At 43.0% G+C, this 22,962-nt stretch overlaps 1 protein-coding gene across 1 annotated transcript in view; it reads left to right on the plus strand.

Annotated features, from left to right (window-relative positions):
* Positions 1-22,962, plus strand: part of Kat6b (lysine acetyltransferase 6B) — a 212,897-nt gene that overhangs the window by 162,595 nt on the left and 27,340 nt on the right. Inside the window, exons 8-13 of the mRNA XM_059273847.1 lie at positions 1,341-1,723; positions 3,238-3,359; positions 5,331-5,446; positions 7,952-8,093; positions 11,118-11,279; positions 14,917-15,010. Coding sequence (XP_059129830.1) covers positions 1,341-1,723; positions 3,238-3,359; positions 5,331-5,446; positions 7,952-8,093; positions 11,118-11,279; positions 14,917-15,010 — 1,019 coding nt within the window. The remainder of the gene's footprint in view (positions 1-1,340; positions 1,724-3,237; positions 3,360-5,330; positions 5,447-7,951; positions 8,094-11,117; positions 11,280-14,916; positions 15,011-22,962) is intronic.

The raw sequence follows: 22,962 nt of genomic DNA on the forward strand, positions 1-22,962 counted from the left end.
AGATTTTCTTTTACATGCTTTATAAGCATATTGTCTTTTCTGGGCGGTCTATTCTAGCTCCAGTCCAGATGCAGCATTTTAATGCAGACATTCCAGCCTGGATAACTTGTTTGTTCGTAACCCTCACTGTGTCTTGTAGTGACACCAGAGATCTCCTGCGTTCATCTGATTTGGCTGAAATAGTGGTACCGGGCAAAGATCCTGGCAACTGAGCCACCTCAGATGAACCTTACAGAAATTGGTTCATTAAATCTTTGTGTACAATATAGGCACGAAAATGTGTTCTATTTGTAATTATTTAAGGTCTTTTGGTAATTTGTTATCATACCATTCTCAGGCTTCCATTTCTCCATTAGCTTTCAGCTAAATTGGTAACTGTGAGCCTCAGCACTGCCATACTCATATGCAAATGTTTCTAGTGTATAAATTCCTCCTGCAACATGGGGAGCTTCCCAAGTCTTGGCCTGAGGTGCAGGCAGTCAGCTGCCATTCATGTAGGCAGCTGTGTTTGTGGAGTGGCCTCCTACAGCAGTATGGCCAGACCACACCATCACACGAAGCGAAATGTCAGTCAAAGTAGGAGGCAGAGGTCTTGATGCCAAGTGTCTGATAATGACCATGGTAAATGTGCTGCTTCTCCGCCAGACCCCCATGTCATGTCTGACCTGCCGCGGCTTCTCTTTAATCATTTCTTCAGTTTTTGTTTTTGTTTTTTGCAATTGTCCTTTTTTTCAGCAATATTTTATGCTGTAATTGTCTTCTCTCCTAGGAGAGTATTATTGGCTGTTTTATCATCCCGAGCACAAACTGCTAGAAGAGGATCCTTTCTTTTTATTTTTAGTACAAATTTATAAACACACCCAAATTCTGCTTCTGTAAGTTTCCAGACTAAGTGAAAAATTGTTTCTAACTATAAATAAGTATATACTTTTACTCTGGATCACACATCTGACCTACTTCCTCTAATACTTCTTAAAGGACATTCTAAGAAATCATTATTACTTATAACAACACTGGGGATGACTTATTTTTTTGTCTAATTGTAATGAAATCATTGGGTGTTTTCTTCCTTGTACTACGCTTGGGTCCACATGGATTCTCCTAGTACCTGTTGAGTGGGCCCTGGGGGTCATCACACACGAAGTAGGTTCTGTTATCTTTTCCAGCCAAGAAACATGTAGGTGGTGGTACACACACACACAAAAAAAACATTCTTGAGGTTGCAATTAATTTTAAGTTCAAGTACATTGACTATGCATCTAGTTTCTATAGATTTGTTATTAGATAACTTTATAATTCTATTGCTTAATGCTGATACTATTCTCTAAATTTTTGCCTAGGTCTGTAACCAGTGATGAAGGATCCATGAATGCATTCACAGGAAGGGGGTCACCTGGTAGGGGTCAAAAGACTAAAGTCTGTACCACACCTCCATCTGGTCATGCTGCGTCTGGGAAGGACTCAAGCAGCAGATTGGCTGTTACAGACCCCACTCGGCCTGGTGCCACCACCAAAATCACCACCACCTCCACCTACATTTCTGCCTCTACACTTAAAGTTAACAAGAAAACCAAAGGGCTCATTGATGGCCTTACTAAGTTTTTTACACCATCACCTGATGGTCGCAGATCACGAGGTGAAATAATAGACTTTTCAAAGCACTATCGTCCAAGGAAAAAGGTCTCTCAGAAACAGTCATGCACTTCTCATGTGTTGGCCACAGGTACCACACAAAAGTTAAAACCTCCACCTTCTTCACTTCCACCCCCAACCCCCATCTCTGGTCAGAGCCCCAGTTCACAAAAGTCCAGCAGTTCCTCTTCTACCTCTCCCCAGAGTTCTTCCAGCCTGTCCAGTGAGCCCTCCTTTAGCAGTCTTACTAACAACAGCCAGCTGAAGGCACTCTTTGATGGACTTTCTCATATCTATGCCACTCAGGGACAGTCTCGCAAAAAGGGACACCCGAGTTATGCAGCACCCAAACGCATGCGTCGTAAAACTGAATTCTCTTCCACGGCAAAAGCTAAAGCCCGTTTCTTTGGAAAAAGAGACGTTAGGAGCAGGTTTCTTGCTCGCTCCTCCTCTAGCTGGGGGATGACTAGAGGACATATTTTTAAAGCCATTGCTCACTTCAAGCGAACAACTTTTCTTAAAAAGCACAGGATACTAGGCAGATTAAAATATAAAGTGACCCCTCAGATGGGGACCCCGTCACCAGGGAAGGGGAGCTTGGCAGACGGAAGGATTAACCCTGATCAGGATGATGGTAAGCAAAAGGTGGAGGCTCCAGCCAAACCCGCGCCCCACCCTTCCCCCAACCCCGAGAGAACCAAGAAATCAACTCCTGTCTGTGACCTAGGCTCTACTGTTTCTCTGTCCTCTCCACTTTCACACACGTGCAGTGAGACTTTGACCTTTTCCTAATGCCGACTAGACCTCCAAAATGTTGTTCTTCCAACTAATGCTCTCCGGCCTTCTACTGTTTATTTATTTCCATTCGTAGTGGCACTAGGCACTCCTGCCCCCAGATGCCTCCGTAGCTTGCTTCTGGCTTTGTAGTCCGCATGAACAGCCACTGTCCAGCTTCCGCCATGTTCTCCCGTGCCGCCTCTGTAGCCAGTGCCCCTGCGTATGCTGGCAGTGCCCGCAGCCAGGTGTTTCAGCCCTGCCTCTCTCTCTGCTCCATTGCTTTCTCATGACGAAGTTCATCCTGCTTCCGTCTCCACAGAGCCTGATCTGTGATTCTGTGAAGTGTGCATTGGGGTTGAGTGTGTTTGCGTGTGTATCCATCCACCTTAGGGAGAAAACCGATTTCAAAATTTCATTGAACAAATTGGCCCATTACATTTGTTACCCTTTATACAACAAAAAGCCAAAATATGCTGTTTGGAAAAATTGGTAGATTTTATGAGCTCAAAACTAATGATGAGAATGCTGTAACTAGACATAACTTCTAATCTTGGTTGAAAAATATGTTTTGCTTGTATTATTCCTACTTTCCCTCGTATGTATTATAAAAAGATGACAGTGATGTATGTTCAATTGAAAATTTAGTTGTAGTAGGGAAAGAATTACTGTTGGATCTGTGAGCCATGCTTAGCTGTACGAGATTATACAGCTCAATGGAGAAAGATCCCTGATTGCCCACTGTGCTAATTCGGTACCATTTTGCTAATGTACACCGGCCACCCATGCTTCAAATCAGTGAATACACTTTCTGCTGGTTTTAAATGACAGATACTGAAATTAAAATAAGCATCAAACAAGAAAGTACAGATGTAAATGTTTTCGGAAACAAGGATGTCGTGACTGAAGAGGATCTGGACGTTTTTAAGCAGGCCCAGGAACTGTCTTGGGAGGTAAGGCCTAGATCCCACGTAGCAGTAACCAGAGTTGTACAACTTCCAATCATTACCTTGAGGCTGTAGAGTATCCCCTCAATATCCTTCATGGTTCTTTTAATGTTTATGCCCATCTTTTTAACTGTAGCAATAACTGTAGAATTATCTATTTTCAATATAGAAAAAAGACTCAACTGGTCTCACAGAATAGACCAGAGTAGTGCTATATACAGATATAGTAATAATTAGCTGGGCATGGTGGCACACGCCTTTAATCTCAGCATTTGGGAGGCAGAAGCAGACTGATCTCTGTGAGTTTATGCCAGCCTGGTTTACAAAGCAATTTCCAGGACAACTAGGATAATACAGAGAGACCCAGTCTCAGTAATAATAAAAATAGTGGTAGCGATAGCAAGATGGCTCAGTGGGCAAAAGCACTTGGCTCTGCAAACCTGACAACCCAAGTTCAATCCCTAAACCCGTGGTGGGAGAGAGAGCCAGCTCCAGAAAGTTGTCCTCTGACCTACACAGAAGCGTGGCATATACGTGCACACTCAATGCTCACTCAGACACAAAGAATAAGATGTAGCTTTAAAGAAGTTTCTGATAATTTTTCCCCACACTTGTAAAATAACAATTTCAAATTGTAACCAAAAAGCACATCACTTTCTAATTCACCCATACTTCGTCTGACGCAGATGGCCAGCCATATGAAAACGCGTCAGTTTTTAACTTTTTGGCATTGATGAGTGAAATGTTGTGTTTTATAATCAATCGAAGTCGTCTTTATTTTTACTGTCTAGTAATTTCTCTAAATGGTTCCACTTAACATGTCAGCTCAACTTCAGTTACTGTCAGCAGACATGCAAGAGTAAGGCTATAGACTTCTTAGACATATTTACAAGTAATTGCTGTTTTTGACTGTCAGGAGACAGTCGTGTGTGGCCGTTACTGTTGGGTCCCGCCCTGCCTCTGCCCTTTAAGGAGGTCACATTGTCCACAGTGGGCTTCTAGCTTTGTTTTTAGCAGCGTCCTGTCAGGCTAAAGACTTCTGGGGGTTTGATCTCAGAAACGAGTGTGTCTTTTCATTCCTTATCCTGCCCTCGGCAGACCTTGGTGTTTGCTCTTCTTCAGCTAAAGCCGACGCCAGGTTCCCCTCTTTGTTACCGTCCTTTGTGTGCGGGCTGGGGGTGAGGGACAGAAGTTGCTATCTGACAGACGGCGCTAACTCAAGGCCCTTTCTTTACAGCATGGCAAAGCTCATTTTTAAAATTACATTAATCTCTTTGGGGGCAGGGGCGGAGGGGAGGCACATACCGGTGCCATGGCGGAGGTGTAGAGGTCAGAGGACAGTTTACAAGAATTAATTCTCTTTCTTCCTTCATGTGGGTTCCAAAAATGAGATTCAGCTTATCAGCCTTGGCGGCAAATGCCTTACCTGCCAAGCCATCTCACCAGCCCCAAAGCTGAGGTTTTGGGTTCAAGAAACATTTCTTTTCATACATCAGGTACTATCCTAGACACTGAGGCTACCACAGTGATTACGGGGGCTTGTGTAGCTTACTTCATGGGAGGAGGGGAGATAACAGGACTCCGCCACTTCCCGGCATAGATGATAACTCCCTGGTGCTTAAATGTAACTTCCTATAGGAGCAGGGGACTGCGAGTGGCTTAGTAGTGGCCGCGTCATCTTGTTATGTCACTTGAATGCGTTGCAGTCTGTTGTGATACCCGGTTGTATAGACTTTGGGATGTACTTGCGTCACATTTATTACCCATCTTTGACATATTTGTTAGGGTATTATTTTGCATGCCTATGCATTATGTAAACAAATGCTTAATATTTCCTGTTTTAACGACATGAAAATTAATAATTAAGGTCAACAATATGATTGAATAGCCTCAAATGAAAAAACATGTAAATGAAATACGCTCTCTTCTTGGTACTTGTGTTTTACCTTGATTGTACTTGTTGTTGTTGTTCATCAGAAAATAGAGTGTGAAAGTGGAGTGGAAGACTGTGGTCGGTACCCTTCAGTGATAGAGTTTGGAAAATATGAAATCCAGACCTGGTACTCCTCGCCTTACCCACAGGAATATGCAAGGTACGGACCAAGCCTGGAGGCCCTGGGAACCAAGGAAGACACTGGATTCTAAAGCAGGGATGATTTTGAGAGTAAACCTGAGGTCTGAGGACGTCACTCAGTGGGGGAAGTGCTTGCCTAGTGTGCAGGAGGCCCGGGTTCTATCTCCTAGTCCCATATAAACAGGTCGTGGTGTGTACCTGTAACTCCAGCCCCTGGGAGGTGGAGGCGGAAGGATCAGAAGGTCAGGGTCATCTTTGGCCTTGCATATTGAGTTGATGGCCATGAAAACTTGTCTCCAGAAATAATGAATGAATAACTATAACCAACATTAATTTTGGTAGTCAGTTGAAAGTGTTTGCTGCCACGTGCTTACTTTTGCTGGCTTGTTTTTGTACATTCGTGCGTATTCCTTCAGCGTTAGGAACCACAGCTTGTACGTTTCTCTTTGAATTCCTAGGCCATGCTGGTTTTATTTGGTTAGTAGGACAAATGCTGTTTTTTTATGAAACCAAATCAGAAAAAACAATAGCCATTTAATCGTACTTGCTAGACTTCCTCCCCTACTTGCTTTCTTCTAGTTAAGGATGTAAATTTTATTTCTAATTCCTCACATTTTATTTTCAAGTTTTTTTCCCCCAGAAATTTAGCATAATAGAAAAAATAGGAGGAAGTAGTGGGTGGCAGATAACTTTAGGAGACCCTTCCCCAAATTACTTAAAACCATTTCTGGCCAACTTATTAAAAAATAAGAGAAAATAATGCCATCAGAGTTTCTCATTTTTCTTGAACTGAGATTAACTATGAGAACGTTTTGGCAACCATATTCCCCAACATTTTTGTTACCCACATCAAGGCACATGGCATTTTACCCTTGCCAGCCTAGACAACCAAGTGAAATTACATCTCAAAAAAATCTTTTAATAAAAACAGAAAATCGCTGGGCAGTGGTGGTGCATATCTTTAATCCCAGCACTTGGGAGGCAGAGGCAGGCGGATCTCTATGAGTTCGAGGCCAACCTGGGCTACCAAGTGAGTTCTAGGAAAGGCGCAAAGCTACACAGAGAAACCCTGTCTTGGAAAAAAAAAAAAAAAAAAAGGAAAATAAAAAAAGAAAATCATAATTCTCAATGGAAGAACAGCTCAGCTAAGATTTCCTGAAGTGATGACAAGGTCAGTACGGAATCTACAGAGTGAGGACTTGGTCCACCTAATGCCTATATATTGTCATGTGTCACTAGATACCACATCTGTACATAAATGTGTATGCATCATTTACATATCTGCATAATATGTATGTACAGCTGAAAGCAGCCTGACCTAGAGGCTCTCTGATTGGCTTTGTCTGGAAAGATTGAATGGCCAGATCACTGAAGTACATGTCTGTATGTGAGTGAGCACATCATCCCTCTCTTACTGCTATGTAAAAGTACTATTAGTTTCAGAAGGGTAGAGCATGCGTGGTCTGGGCTAGAAAGATGGCCCAGACAGAGGTTAAGAGCACTGGCAGCTCCTCCAGAGGTCCTGAGTTCAATTCCCACCAATCACATGGTGGCTCACAACCATCTATGATGAGATCTGGTGTGTAGGCATGACATGCAGGCAGAACACTGTATGCATTAAATAAATATATCTTTTAAAAAAAAGAGTACGTGGTTTGTAATTTCTGCATCATTGAGTACAGATTAAAGAATATAATAATGCAGACAAAAATGAAACCCACAACACTTTCTAATTTAAAATTTAAAACTGCAGTGGAATTGGTGGAAAACAAATATGGGCTTTTCACTGTCAGCCCTGCACTGACTACTTCAGATTATATGTGATAAACTATATTATACATACACACACACACACACATACACGATAAACTTCAGCTTTCTCATCCAGAAGCAGATATAGAAGCCACATTTTAGGACCTCTGCCTCATAGGTATCCAGATGATTTTTAAAATAGTAAGTTCACTTATAAATAAAAGATTGTTATAGGTACAGCACTATGCATTAACACTATTGGAAATACGACTTCAAATCTGAACTTCAAAAAAATATCTTTGGTCACCCTGAAGGATGGCATTCCGAATTTTTTTTTTTTTTAAAGGGGTGGTGGCTCCAGGTCTGAGAATCCTTCTTTCTATAGGACTATTCTAAATAATTAGCTAATTGATTACAAAGTAGAGTCAGATCACATTACAAATTTTATTAAAAATGTTTTAAGGTCTTTATATGTCTTTATTACTGGCCTCCCCCCCCCCCTTTCTTTTTTTTTTCTTGAGAGACAGGGTCTCACTATGTAGCTCAGGCTGGCCTGGACTAGATATGTAGATCAGGCTGGCCTCAGGTTCATAGAGACTTCCAGCTGCTGGTGTTAACAGCGTCCACAACCATACTTAGCTGCTTTTCCCTTTTTTTTGTAAAGTAGTTTCAAAAGATTTTATAGCTGCATTGTCTTAGAGAGAACTGAACGTTTAGCTTTTCTGCCTTGAACAGTGTGATCATTCTGATAGATTCTTTGATTTTTAAACAGATTACCAAAGCTTTACCTGTGTGAATTCTGTCTTAAATATATGAAGAGTAAAAATATTTTGCTAAGACACTCAAAAAAGTGTGGATGGTTTCATCCTCCAGCGAATGAAATTTACCGAAGAAAAGACCTTTCAGTATTTGAGGTAAGCATATGTGAACAAAAGCATCCTTTTGAACCCTACTATTCTTAATTATTAAATGTGTACTTGGGTGGTTTGTGTGTAGACAGTGCAGTATGTGTTCAGTTTTGGCATTGAAATTCACACTTTTTAAAAATAGCTCCATGTTTTGGAATATTTAACCACGTTAAGCCACCTTTTAGACCGATGGAGAATTCCTGCTTCATCACATTGACTTTTTTGTCTTTTCCCAATCCCGGTCTACACAAATATATCCACCAGTGAATTTATGATCTCCTTGGTTCTTTGTAAATTGCACATTCTTTGGCAGGAGAAATGAGCTTTGTTTAGCAGCTCTAGCCAGCGTCTGGCAGCTACTCAGTCTTCCTGGGAATTGAGCGGCTGTATGTACCTGCTTAGTACACAGACACCTGTGTTTCCATCCTGTTCTACCAGGGTGGATAAATCCTTTGGGTGAGATCCCAGCAGATGTGAGGATTCTCCCCAGTCCCAGAGAACTCTGCTCTTCCCAAGAATCCCTCATGGTCACATGTCTGCCATTGTAGGTTTCTTGAAGACAGTTTGTGTTTTCAGAATTGACTTAGCAGAGAAAGTCTTCATTTTCAGTGTTTAACCGGGCTTCTCCTGTCAATCTCGGGGATCTAGTTTAGCTGGGTCAGTTATATGTTGAGCACATCAAGCTTTCTTTTCTTGGGACTGTTCACTTCCCTCCAGTGAGACACTTCTGTCGCCTTGCTCTGTTGTCGTCCCTGTGGCCCATCCCGGAGGACTGTGCTACATTCCGGGTTCTCAGATCAAGCCTTCCTCCTACAGCAGACGTGCTGGCCTCTTTCTGAAAACCACTGTACTGTAGGGGCCTCTGGAATGCTCAGGCTGCAGTCTATCAACTGCTCTACAGTTGCTTTTTCCTCTGGCCTGCAGTGTTTCTCAGCCATCGGTAACAAAGCGAAGATCGTGAGTTTCTCATGTGAACTAAGAGCCCTCGCAGACATGCTTAGGGTCACAGTTTTTTGTTTTTTTCTCAAGACTGGTCAGGAAACTTTGGCTGTGGTACATGGTTTTTTTTTTGTTTTGTTTTGTTTTGTTTTTTGTTTTTTTTTTTTTAATTTAAAGCCCTTTCCTGCTCTTTCCAGCAAGTTTGAAGGGCAAGGGAATTCTTTGTGAGGTTGCCCTGTTAGTTCTCACTAAAGGCCAAGCATAGGCTTCTCAGCCTGAGCACTGCTGCCATTTAGAGCTGAATAATACGTTTTATAGGGACTATAGTGTACATTGGAAGGTGGTTACATCCTGCCATCTAACCCCCAGGTGCCCCACTCCATCCACTGGTGACAACCAGAATGCCTCCCGTCATAGCCACACATCCCTGAGCAGAAGTGGGAGAAATTGTTCCTAGTGAGGCTCCCTGATGTGAGGGAAAGCCAAGTAGAGGTTACCCTACTTGGTAGTGTTAATGTTAGGGTGCCGCTCTGCCAGCCCCAGTGAGGAGGTACAGAGCTGGTCTCATGGCCTCATGACACTTTGAGGAGTGTCAGCTTGGCCCTTCCCTCCTTCCCTGATGCCTTGGATGCCTTCTAACTAAAAGAAACTTGAAATGCTGTTCCTTTTTTCCCAGACGGCGAATGGCATTGTTTGCCTTGGGTAATTATTAAATAAGTCAGCCTGAGTAAGCCCGTGGTGGGAGCTCTAATACATCAAGAGGTCTTCTTGGGGCAAGATAATCCATCTTGTTAGGCATGTGTTTGGACAGCACAGAGATGAAAGTGGGTTTGTAGTTTATTTATACACTTAAGGGTGTGAAATAAGTCCTAAAGCCCTCTTCTAGCATCTTGATTGAATATATCAGTTACAGGAAAAACTATTCAATATTTTCTGTGACTTAAAAACAAGTAAATAATAATCACAGATTACTGGGGATTTTGTGAGTCTCTTCTGTGTCTGTTCCTTTTATTTATTTTCATTTGATCAGAGTTTGTTTCAGCATTTCATTTCCGTTTCTGATATACAGATACACATCTCCATCTTTTTTATATATAATACAGCACCATTTCCAAAAGGACCATACTGCCAAATATATCAAAACTTCCTTTAATTAAAGAGAGAATTGTATCCTCAGTGCCCATTGCCTATATTTGATTATGTTGCTATGTGTGGGACTGAGGTTCTATACCAGGGAAATAGTTATATGAAATCTAAAAATAATTTGTGCAGTGTGAGAACCTGTATGGTCCACAGGAGACTGGAGAATGGTCAAGTTCATTGTTAAAGAGCTCAGGTTAGCAAAGGCCCATCTCCCCGAAGAAGGATGCAGGGTCTGGTTGGCTCCCTGTTTTAGCAAGTCACTACATTTGATCAAAGAAATTGGCATCTGTGCCCAGCTCCTGTCGGGAGCTGTCAGTGTCACAGCTTGAGTCTTTTATTTTGAAGAGAAGTAGACTGTAATCATGGCACTTACTGTAGGTTGAGATTCATCTCACTCTCTCTGTAAGTATTCCCAACACAGAGATTTTATCTTCCCCAATCATATTTAAAATGATAGTTGGGATAAAACCAAATGGAGGCCTTTGCTGTTAATCCACACTTTTGAAGGACCAGAATAATGCAGCTCATTTATTTTATTTTTATTTGAAAATAACAGAAGTTTAACATACATGATAAAATTTTTTATTTGTTTCTTCAATTCAGATTTATTTGGCTTCACTTTAAAAATAAGAGGGCATGCCTGACAAATTTTAACTCGATAGACTGCAAGTGGAAATGACTTTTTTGCTAGCATTGCTGTTTCTTGAACAAGCTTAAGGAGACTTTAGCTGTCTTGAATTTACCTTAACAAGAAGAAACGTGGAATTCTGATTTTCCAAGTAATAGCTCTTTTCTGTTTACTGCTGTCTTTGATGGAGTATTTTAATCTTACAGGTTAGGATTTAGAAATAAAATTATATACTTTTTAAAATTATATACAGAAGAAACAAGTTTATATCCTAGTGGTATTTTTATGTTAAATAATGTTGTCTGTTTTTCTTTTGCTAGGTTGATGGGAATATGAGCAAAATTTATTGCCAGAACCTTTGCTTGTTAGCCAAGCTCTTCCTGGACCACAAAACGTTGTATTATGATGTCGAGCCGTTCCTTTTTTATGTCCTTACAAAAAATGATGAGAAAGGGTGCCATCTGGTTGGATACTTCTCTAAGGTAAAACACGCGCCAGCACGACCTTCCTTTGCTTCCTCAGATGGTTTGAGTGGAGCCCAGTTCTCTGAACAGGGCTTTTTTATGATGATAATTTGAGTAAGTGGCTCATGTTTCTGAAAGCCTCAGCTTTTTGTTTAGAGCTCGTTTGAAAAGACAAAAAGAAAACAACAGGAAAGGTGCCTAGGCAGTGTGTAGAGGACACCAGCACCATGTGCCACGCTGACGGTGTCCGGGTGATGGACGTCTCAGTGCCATCTTGTAGACTGCCTAGCAGCCTCGATTTCCACATGTTAAGCTTGTTCCTCCTTTTAAGTGGTGTCAACATGAGGGTTTCTGTGATGTAGCGTTTACGACCTCAGTCTCTGACTCATTTCCTTCCCTCAGTGGTCAACAATAGCCAGTGTGTTAGAACTGGTGTTTGTGGGGCTTCTGAGATGGCTCAGTGAAGAAAGGCCAGGCCCCATGTGGTAGGAGAGAGCTGACTCCCAGAAGTTGTCCACATGCACACACCGACATAGTTTAAAAATAAAAACAACACTGGCCATTGATGGTTCAAGCGATAGGTGACTGGTTTGATACCATCGGCTCTCATGCTGCATGCTGCAATTTTCACTTCTAGAGCAGCCTCGCCAGAGGAGACCTACCTGTCTTTAGCAGTCAGCCTGGAGAAGAAAGATCTGCATACTCAGGACCAATGGCTTATTTTTTTCACCTGATTTGAGCTCTTCCTTCAAATTTTTCTTCTCAGAAGCTGATGTTGATAACTCACACGAATTAAAAAAGAACTGATTTTGCAAGTGTTTGCCAGGTGTTCAACTTTTCTTTAGGTGTGCGCCTAAGAAAATGGTTACATAAACAGAGAAGGCCCAGCAGATGAGTGACTTTCATTGGATCTGCTTTTCTGTAATGTTCATGAAACACTCCATAGAAGGGATGTTTTCACAAGTGATAAGAAGATGGAACATCTGCCTCGTGTAGTGGCACATGCTTCTCATCTTAACACTCAGAAGGCTGAGGCAGGAGGATCACAAGTTTGTGGGACTCTGTTCCCACTCTCTAGCCCTCCATGTCCACTTACCACCACCCCCAAAAAGAAGAAAGAAATGAGAGGGATGTACAGTATATATGAACTCTGCAGCCTGGCTACTTTAAATCTGTGAAACAGTCCCGGAACTGAACAGGAGGAAGGACCAGTGCTCATGAGATGCTGCCTCAGTGTTCCTGTATACACATTGCTTAAAGCTCTGCACCTTCTACATCCAAAGTGGCCAGAGTTAACTCAGAATGCTACAGTAGCAAAGCCACATAATTAAAAAAAAAAAAAAAAAAAAAAAAAGACAATGTTTTTTTAGAGGCTTGTGATGATATTTTTCTCCAAAAAGTACTTTTAATAGTAGTTCTCATACTATCCTTCCAGTTAGAGAGTAATTTCTTTAAATGTGTGTAAATTCAAACATGGGGTTTAATGATGCCTTGGTTGTGATTGTCTGTCTTTTAATTATCCTCATCGTGAACCTGCTTTGGCCCCTGGACAGGAACAGGAACAATTGGTAGGGACTCTTAGAGTCTTGATCCCCTGCCTGACTTCCTGGGTGCCCAGATATTTTACCAGAACAAGCTCAACTTTTTCTCTCTACTGTGGTAGCCACTGTGGTCATTTCTTACAATTATGAAATACAAATACTTTTGACAGAAGAATAAAAAACGATCTAAGAAGTAACCACATTAGTACTAGAAGTGCAAATTAAACTATATTCTAACATATAAATGGCAATGTGGAAACCTTTGGCCCTGTAGGCTACATACTAAACAGAATTTCAGAGGTTGTTATCAAAACCATTCAAGAACAGCCACAGAGTATCCAAGACAACCTTGGCAGGTTTTCTGCAAATATTAATGCATCTTCAGACTGGAGCCAAGGAGGCACACTTGTAGTGTACAGACTAGAGTTTAGTAGCAGTCACGTGTGTGTGTGTGTGTGTGTGTGTGTGTGTGTGTGTGTGTGTGTGTTCACTGACCTGGGACTACTAATTAGGCTAGTGTGCTCGTCAACAAGCTCCAGAGATCCTCCCTGGGATTATGAGTGTGAATCGCTCTGCCTGACTTTTTCTTTCTTTTTTCTTTGTTTTTGTTTTTATTTGTTGGTTTGTTTGTTTTGAGGCCCTATCTCAAAACAGGTTTCTTTTTGTAGCCCTGGAACTCACAGAGATCCACCTGTCTCTGCCTCCTAAATGCTAGGAATTAAAGGCTGCGCCACCACGCCCAGCTTTCTTATTATTATGATGTGGTTAAGGCTCATGCTTGTGGAAGGCCCACGCCGGTACAGCAGGCACCTTATCCGCTGGGCGCTCTTCCCAGCCCAGGAACATCTATAAGAAAGGGCGATGGCCATTGGATTACATTTCAATAAGCCATCCGAGGTGGGGACAGTTCTGGCCAGAAAAAGGAACGGCATCAAGGATATAAATCCTCTTTGCCTAGAGTACATCTCTTTTTAGATAGAGTGACCCATTTATCTTACTTTGCACAGTAAAATTAATTATTTGAGCCTTTGCCATTGGCGTACACATTCAGTGATGGGCAATTTGTCTTCTAGAGAAAACGCACGGACATTGTTACTTCCTCTTCATATTTTAGAGATGCCACAGACAGCTACAAATACACAAAAGCTGGGGGTTCATCTTCTTTCACAACGAAATCTTTAATTCTGCCCTTTAGACTTTTTTCTACAGTCGTTTCCTGTGGTCTTTGAAGCCAGTTCGTTAAAGATCTGGGGGTTCTAAAGTAATTCTCTGATGTGGTTCTATTTGTGGTCAGCCTCATTTATGGTTTATATTTGGCCAGAGCACTCACAGCCTTAGAAGCCTTTTCCAGATCTTCTCTGTGTAGGTTTTCGTGGCGTCTGTGTACTGTGAATAAAATATTGCTACCCTGATGCTACAGTCTGTGAAAATGTCGAATTCTTTAATTCCTAGCGCTGTCTCTTTCCCTAGCTCCCTCCTGGCTTTAGACTGTTGGTAGTGTTTTGGTCTCCCTGTTGTTCAGAGGCTTTGGGGTTTCTGGTTGTCTTTGTTGTTTGATTTTCCTGGTTTGAGATGCAGATTAATTATTTCTGTAGCTTTTCACTTTGCCTTCTATTCACAGGAGAAATGCATTTGCGCACATCCACTCGCACGTCTACTATTTCCGTTTCACTGGGGCATTTGCTCCAAGGCAGAAGACAGATTGCCGTTACAGAGTTGTAGATTATCATTTAGCGGGGCTGCCCGCCAAATCCTAGCCTCCTCCACTGGGCGACTCTGCCTAGTGTTTCTCCATCTCTCGAGCTGGGTGAGCAAGGAGAGCAGTCATTCCGGACTGTCGCTGTGGTCTCACTCCGTTCATATTTCCTAGATTGGTTATTTGTATTTTATGGTCCTGACTTGGTAGACTAAAGATACGCCTGAGAAGCATGGCCAGCGTGGACGGTTTGTTGTCCGTTGATAGTTGGATGAGCACAGTAGGATTACTCTGGTTGGTCCTGACCTCAGCCACTGTTTCACCTCGGTGGACAGTTTTACAAGGACAGTGGCAGGTGCAGGGAATTGCCCACTGCAGCAGAGCTTTGACATACTTGATCTGTTTCTCTTTCTCTCAGGAAAAGCTTTGCCAGCAGAAGTATAATGTCTCCTGCATAATGATCATGCCCCAGCACCAAAGGCAAGGGTATGGACGGTTTCTCATTGATTTCAGTAAGTGGAGTACTTTATTTATTTTCATAATAGCTGATGGCTGTTACAGGAAACAGTAACACATAAAGCTTTATTTAAACTGCTGTGTTGTTGTTGTTGTTTGTCAATGGATAATGGGTCTTCTGTTTGTATTTACATGAGTTAGAAGATCTTCCTCAAGTGAAACTTTCCCTGGCACCCAGTTGTTACACTCTAGGGAACCAATAGCTCTTCCCACAGTGCCACTGGCTCAGAAAGCCATCGCCTGAAGTGAACTGGTAGACGTGTGTTCCATTCTGTGATGCCTGTGCTCAGCGGCACCAAATAGGTCATCATTTGTGATTTAAGCATGAGGGATCGTTAGTTACAAGGACTTTTAGCTTTCTAAAATTTTGTCAAGTAATCGGTGTGGAGCAAAGGAGACCAGGGGTATCACCACTAGAGAGCCAGCCTCCCCACCTGAAGGAAAGCTCCGACTCCGTTCCTTTCCCTTTACTGTTACAAAAGTTATTAGTGTTTGTATCAGAAAGTTCCCCAAGAAATGCTTGTTTTCCCTGTACTTGTATCTGCTGAGCCTCTTTGGGTGCTCACAATAATGCACTGGTTATGTTATTTTTTTAATGGGTCTTTTTTTTTTTTTCTTTCTTGCTTACATGATATTGGATGAAATAAATGTAAGGAAGGCTGAGACTACATTTGGAGAGTTGATTCCAATTATCTAGAGATAGTAACATGCGAGTCGGGTGTCCTATGATGATGGTGGCCTCCAGCTATATGAGAATCTGTCACTTAGAGCCCTGTGCATGTTGATGCAGAGATTGTAGTTCCTCTCATTGGTAGCTGGATAAAGAAATTTGGAGTATATACACAGGAAATACAAGACCCTCAATGTAAATATGCTACAAGGGTCCATAAGAAAGTATGTTGACTCTAAATCTGTATCATTAGATACTGAAATGTTGAAGTCTGCAGATAAAATAACCTAATAATTTTGGACTGATTTGTATAATTTACTGGCACAGAAAGATAAAATTTTTGAAAAAGAAATATTTTGGGTTGATTATTTTTATACTTTCAGATAACGTTTCTAGTCATTAATTTATTTTCCTAGTCTTACTCTTCTTCTGGCCTAGTTATCCAGTAGACTAATTATGCCAAGGAATGCTGCCTTACTGGCTCACTATTTTTACCCTGCAGAGTTCTAGCTATAATTAACTTCTTTTTCCTTTTTTTTTTAATCAAACTTTGACGCTTTCATGCATATATATAATGCACTCTGATGGCTCCTTCTTCCACCATCTCTCCCTCTCCCTCGTCATCCCCTTGCCTGCTACTTGTGCGTTCATGTCATCTTTTGGGGCCCCTCTGGATTTGACCAGGGCCATCCGTGTGCCTTTAGCACCTGGTGTAGACCAGCGGGCACACAACTGAAGACAGTGGCGCCCTGCCACAGTTATTTCTGCCTGTCTTGTGCTGGAGTGTTTGGTAGTCGCCATCCAGGAGGTGCTCCTCTACAGTTCTGCTCTCTGGTATGCATCACAGCTGTGCAGGGCTAAAACTTGGGACAGTGTTCTTGTGCCTGTAGAATAAAGGGACTCTCCAGCATCCAGCTCCAGGCTGCCTTTGAAGCTTTTTCTTAAGCACCTTGAGCATGACACCATCTCTCCGTCCTTTGTCTGCATCCCCCTTTCCTGTCGTGGCCGCTTCCTCTCTCCTACTCCGCCTATTCAAAACCATGCTCATTTGGTAAGAACTCAAGAACCTTTCTTTTTCGAGAACCTCTTCTCTTTAATGCCGTCTTCTTGAGGTCTGTCTCGGACCTTCTCAGCCATACACTGGACAAGCATACTTGAGCTTTATTCCACTTCTGTGGTTGTCACCAGTGTCATGCCTCCCAGTCATCATGACCTCGTGGGATAGTTCCCATAGCAGTCTGTATTAGATGGTTTTGTTGATAGGAAGGGAAACCCCAAAGTGATATGAAGATCTCTAAAGTGATACTTAAATTCTACAGGAACTGGTACCACCAGGTAAAAAGTCAAGCTCTAAATACGGTCATCGTGTGTTTAGCACGGTACAGCATAATCTGGCCTCGCAGCCTTCTATGCAAATGAACAACCCAGGTAACAGACATTCCCTTTAAGTGCTAAATCTTTATTTTAAACTATTTAAAAGTTCAGTGCAAGACATGAAAAACAAGGTGACTTGAACTTTCTTTCCTTTGAGACAACGTCTCATGTTATAGTTCTGGCTGGCCTGGAATTCACTATGCCTCCCAGGCTGGCCTTGAACTCCCAGAGATGCCTGCCTCCACCTCCCGAGTGCTGATATTAGAAGCGTGCACTGCTATCCCCCAGTCCCCACACTGTAATTTCAGGCGTGAAATACAGAACACAATAGAACCTTCTCTGGGATGTTTAGGGTGATGTGATGAATGCTACCCACTGGATGTGACTAGACTCAGTAGTCCTGACAGTATTGTAGAATGATTGGCATTGTTTCTCCACTGGAGTGATTACGCAGTGTGAGTGTTGTTGGGAGTGTTGTTGGGAGGGAGGACTGGGGATGTGGCTCAGTGGTAGAGCTTGTGCTTAATAAGCACAGGCCCTAGAATCCATCCCTATTGGCTCCGAAAGGGATGGGACTGGGGAGTGGTCCAAAGGGCACTGGTGATGTTCTCTCAGAGTTTCACAGTACTCAAAAGAAAATGGGAACTGGTGTAAGAAAGCCCAATAAAAATTCAATTTAAAACCAGAAGAGTCCCTTGGCTGACCATTTTAAAGAAGACAGAGTATGCTGTTGAAAAAATTGATAGCATCTCCTTGGGAGTCACTTAAAATAACCACAGATAAATATCTTTCCAGAACTATGTAGATCTAGTCTTTTACGGAAGGCGGGGAGGGGGGGGCGGAGCATATGACCTCTCATCAATTTTGCCTCATAATTCTGTGTTCTGGGTAAGAAAGATAAACAGAGGTTGGAAGGTTTCTAAAATATGATCTGTTTAGTTAAAAGGAACTCTTGATGGTTGGGTTCCATTGTATGAGCCTGGGATCTTTGGATCAAGGTTGCATTTTCATTAAGTCAGATAAACTATAAAGTAGGGAAGTCCTTGTCAATAATGATTGTAATTTAGCCAACATATAGGCAGAGAGGAGGTTATGGCTGCCCATCTGCCCTTGGACTGTGGATATGGTCCAATATAGGATGTGTGTATGAAGAACTGAAGGCACAAGGCTTTGGTGGTGGTGTCCAGTAGAGTAAGGAAAGTTGTTCACAGGAGCAAATGCTGATCTTAGAAAAAGTTGTCTCTTTCTTCTGGGGAAGCCTACTTGGGATTTTTTTTTATTTAAATTTTTTTTCATTTTACATACCAACCACAGTTCCCCCTCCTTCCTGTCCCCCCCCCACCTCCCCCTCACCCTCCCCATCCACTCCTTGTGGGGGAGTAAGGCCTCCTTTGGGGAGTCAACACAGGCTGGCATACCAAGTTGGGGCAGGACCAAGACCTTCCCTGTGTCAAGAAAGAGCAAAGTGTCCCACCATAGGGAATGGGCTCTAAAAAGCCAGTTCATGTACCCGGGATAAGTCCTGGTCCCACTGCCAGGGGCCCCACAAACACATCAAGCCACATAACTGTCACCCACATTCAGAAGGCCTAGTTCGGTCTACCTGGGGTTTTTTAAGGTGAGGTTTCCCAGAAGCTGTTTGCACAACTTGGCCAGAGTAACTGAAAGGTACCATGCCCATCCTGCTCACAAACTAACTCATGGGCTTCAGGACAGCCTCACATCTCACTTCTTGCAGGGGAGAGTGATAGACACGAGCTGAAGTTGATTCCACATCCTTTTCTCCTGGATTCTGAAATTTCTTCCCCTTGAGTCAAAAAAACTTTAAAGCCCTCCTACACACACGCAGACAACTCTCCACCCTCACCAGACATGTCAAGACTTCAGAGAAGCCCACTTCCCACAAAACTTCTGGCACTCTTGGCCGCCCACGGACAAGGAAAATAGCTGCTCTTCCCACGGGGAACAGCTAGGCACTGGGGTGCTAGAATGTTCCTTCCTGAGCCCTGGCCTGTTCCTGCGGTTCCAGCTGCCCAGCAATGCCTTCCTTATTGTTTCCCTCTTTATTTTGAAAGAAATTTCAGCCTCGACAGGAAAGTTAGGAAATTGTGCCCAGAATTTCCATATGTTCTTTACCTGGATCCCCTGGGCTTTGGCGTTCATTGTGTCCGCTCTTGTATTCTCAGTGTTTCACCCACGTGTGTCTCCTGGACTGTGGTGAGGGGGAGCTGCGTGTGTTAGTCCTTCGAAGACGTTCTTCTCCAGGCCCCCACAGACTATCAAAGTCAAGATATTCCTGTTGGCTCTGCACTGTCCTGCCGCACACGCTAGATTCTGATTTTGTCTTGCCGGCTTTTCCTCTGTCTTTTCTAGCAGGGAATACCCCAGTGTCGGTTTCCATGTTCCATATGGTCCTTATCTCTTACCGCATTTAGTCTCCTCAATTTCCCGAGATCTGGAATGGTATCTGCGTGTCTGTTTTAAAGTTAGGTCCTGGGATACTGTGAAGTACACAAGACACATTCTGTATAGCGCCTGTCTTTCTATTGGGGCTTCTCTGATGTTCCATCATTATTGGATGTGGGTGGTAAGCTTTAGGGGAGAACTACCAGGACACTAAGGTGTGTCCCCAGTGCATGAAAATTACTTCCCTGTCACGAAGTTCGGGTGGTACCTGCCACACCACCGTGTAATTAGTGTCTGGTAAGAAGACGCCTTGAGAGTACCTAAGTACCTGTTTCTTGGTTTCATTTATGAGAATTTTTTTTTTAATTTGGTGTTTGGAGGCAGGGCCTCACATAACCTTGACTTCTGATCCTCCTTCCCACCTTCTGAGTGCAAGGGTGGCAGGTGTGTACCACCGTGCCCAACTCTGTTTATGATTCTTATCTTAAAAAAGTTTCCCAGGGACTGGAGAGCTGGCTTGGCAGTCAAGAGCACTGGCTGCTCTTAGAGAAGACCTGAGTTCAGTTCCCGGGTCCCCCCATGGTGCCCCACAACTGTTTGTGATTCCAGTTCCATGGGGATCTGCTGCCCTCTTCTGGCTTCTGTGGGCACCAGGCACTTCCATGGCACACAGATATGCACACAGACAAAATACCCAAACCCATAAGAATAATAAATAATAAAATGTTTAAAAGGTAGAGCTTGGTAGAGGGAGATGCTCAGCAGCAGCCTCCAGCTCGTGTGCACACACCAAGAAATGGTTAGGTTTCTGTCTTTCGTTTTCCAGTTAGAGGGTTTTTCTCCGTGCATGGTGGGTTTTTGGTTTTGTTTTTAAGTTAACAGCATATGAAAGTTGTATTAAGAGTGACGTCCCCCCACTCCCTTGACCTTCCACCCATTGCCTGACCTTTTCCTTTCCTGTAGGTTACCAGCCGTCTTCATTTCTAGTTTGTCCCTCCTGGCCTGTCTGTCTGTACAGACAAACACGTAGGTGTATGTTTTCTCATTTTTTTATTATTTTTTTAACATGAAACATATCACACTATAGCCTTTTGAATTTTGTTCTTTTTCATGTATTAGTCTTTAAATTGATTACTTGATATAAAAATTCTCTTGATGCACATTGTGTGTATGTATGTGGTTTAGTCATCTATCCGTATGCGTATATAGGTTATTTCTAGTTTTTTGCTATGTGTTCGCACACGAGTCTATGTGTACATATAGGTGCATAAACATCACATACCTAGCGAACATGGAGGCCAGGGACCTTAAGATGTATTTTATTTTGATTGCATGTATGTGTGTGTGCTTGTAAATACGGGTTCCCTCGGAGGTCAGAGACTTGAGGTCCCCTGGAGCTGGTGTTACCGGAGGTTGCGAGCTACTACTCTACACGGGTCTTGGCAACTGAACTTGGGCCCTTGGAGGTAAAGTTATCATTCTTAAAGGCCTGAGCCATGCTTGGCTCCCGGCCTTCACCTGTCTCAGGCCTCAATGATTGGGATACTGATGTGCGCTCCACTGAGTACCCGAGTACCAGCGACTGAAGTGAGGACGCCCTTGCCAGTGTCCGTGTGGACTTGTCAGCCAGCGGCGGCTGTATATGCAGCGTGTTGTGTAGTGTGCGGTCAGAGCCCACAGGAGACTGTGAGCAGAGTGGCTTGGGGAGCACAGAGACATCAAGAAACCTGTCATAGACCTTCAGTGTCCCAAAAGGAAAGGGAAAGTGGTGTACTCGGAGGACTGTGACTTAGACAGAAAGAAAAGAAATGAGTTCGGGGCTGGCGAGGGGCTTAGTGGGTAAAAGTATGTAATGTGCAAGACTGACAACCTGAGTTTGGTCGCCTGGATGGAATCCATGGCAGAAGGAGAGATCTGAGTCCAAAAAGGTGTACCACCCACCACCCACCACCCAGCCCCCGCGCACACACACACACACACACACACACACACACACACACACACACAGAGGACACACAAAGTAAAATTCTAAAAATAAGTGGATTTACTCCAGAATGATGGCTAACATCTGTAATTCCAAACTGAGGCAGGACAATTGCTATGGGTTCTACGCCAGCTTGGACTACAAAATGAGACCCTGTCTCAAAAAAACAGAGCAGAGAGCAGGGAGAACTGGTTCAGAACGCTTGGCCTTCCAGAGCTGGGAGCAATGTGGGTGTAGTTTTCAATTTTTCTTTTTTTTAAGATTTAATTTATTTATTATATATACAGTGTTATGTTTGCATGTATGCCTGCATGACAGAAGAGGGCGCCAGATCTCATTACAGATGGTTGGGAGCCACCATGTGGTTGTCGGTAATTGAACTCAGGACCTCTGGAAGAGCTTCCTGATGCTCTTAACCTCTGAGCCATCTCTCCAGCCCCCATGGTTTTCATTTTTAAACTGTAAGACTGGGACACTGGGACTTGTGTGTGTGTGTGTGTGTGTGTGTGTGTGTGTGTGTGTGTGGACATACGTGTTAGGCAATGCTGATAAAAATGATTGAAATGAAAACAAAACTAATATCCAAATGCAATTTTTATTACAAAATCATAAAAGACGTTCAGTGAAATTAATTATACTTCCTTAGCTACCACCCTGAAAAGCTGCTAACTGGAATTGTAGATTCTAGGGTTGTCAAGATAGCTAGCTCCGTAGGTGAAAGGGCTTGCTGGATGACCCTGATGACCTAAGGGTGAGAGGGGAACTGATTGCTGACAGGTACCTTCGGACCTCCGGGTGTACTCCAGTACTAAGTCGGCTGACATACACATCCACAATGATGAGGGTGATGAAGTTATTTTAAGGGGGTGTCTTTCAAGACAGAATCTCTCTGTAGTTTTGGTGCCTGTCCTGATACTCACTCTATAGACCAGACTGGCCTCGAACTCACAGAGATCCGCCTGCTTCTTACGAGGGCTCTAGCAGTGGTGGCGCACACCTTTAGTTCCAGCACTCAGGAGGCAGAGGCAGGTAGATCTCTATGAGTTTGATACCAGCCTGGTCTACAAAGTGAGTTCCAGGACAGCCAAGGCTAGTTACACAGAGAAACCCTGTCTCTAAAGACCAAAAATATTTTTTATAGGAAAAAACTTATATATACATCATACACACACACACATTATATATATTCCTTTAAAAATGTCTGCTTCAGGGTGGCAGAGATGGACCAGTGGTTATGAGCACAGGCTGTTCTTCCAGAGGACCCAGGTCCAGTTCCCAGCACCTACATAGTCTCTCACAAGTTTCTGTACCCCCAATTCCAGGACATTCAATACCCTCTTTTGGCCTCCTTGGGCATCAGGCACGTGGTGAACAGGCATACATGGGGGCCAAACACCCATACACATAAAATAAAAATTAAGGGAACAAAAAGAAAAAAAACCAGGCTGCTTGCCAGGCCTGGTGGCACATGTCTTTAATCCCAGTACTCAGAAGACAGAGGCAAGAAGGTCGTT

This window comes from Peromyscus eremicus, chromosome 9 (genome assembly GCF_949786415.1).
Source record: "Peromyscus eremicus chromosome 9, PerEre_H2_v1, whole genome shotgun sequence".
Classification (NCBI taxonomy): Eukaryota; Metazoa; Chordata; class Mammalia; order Rodentia; family Cricetidae; genus Peromyscus; species Peromyscus eremicus.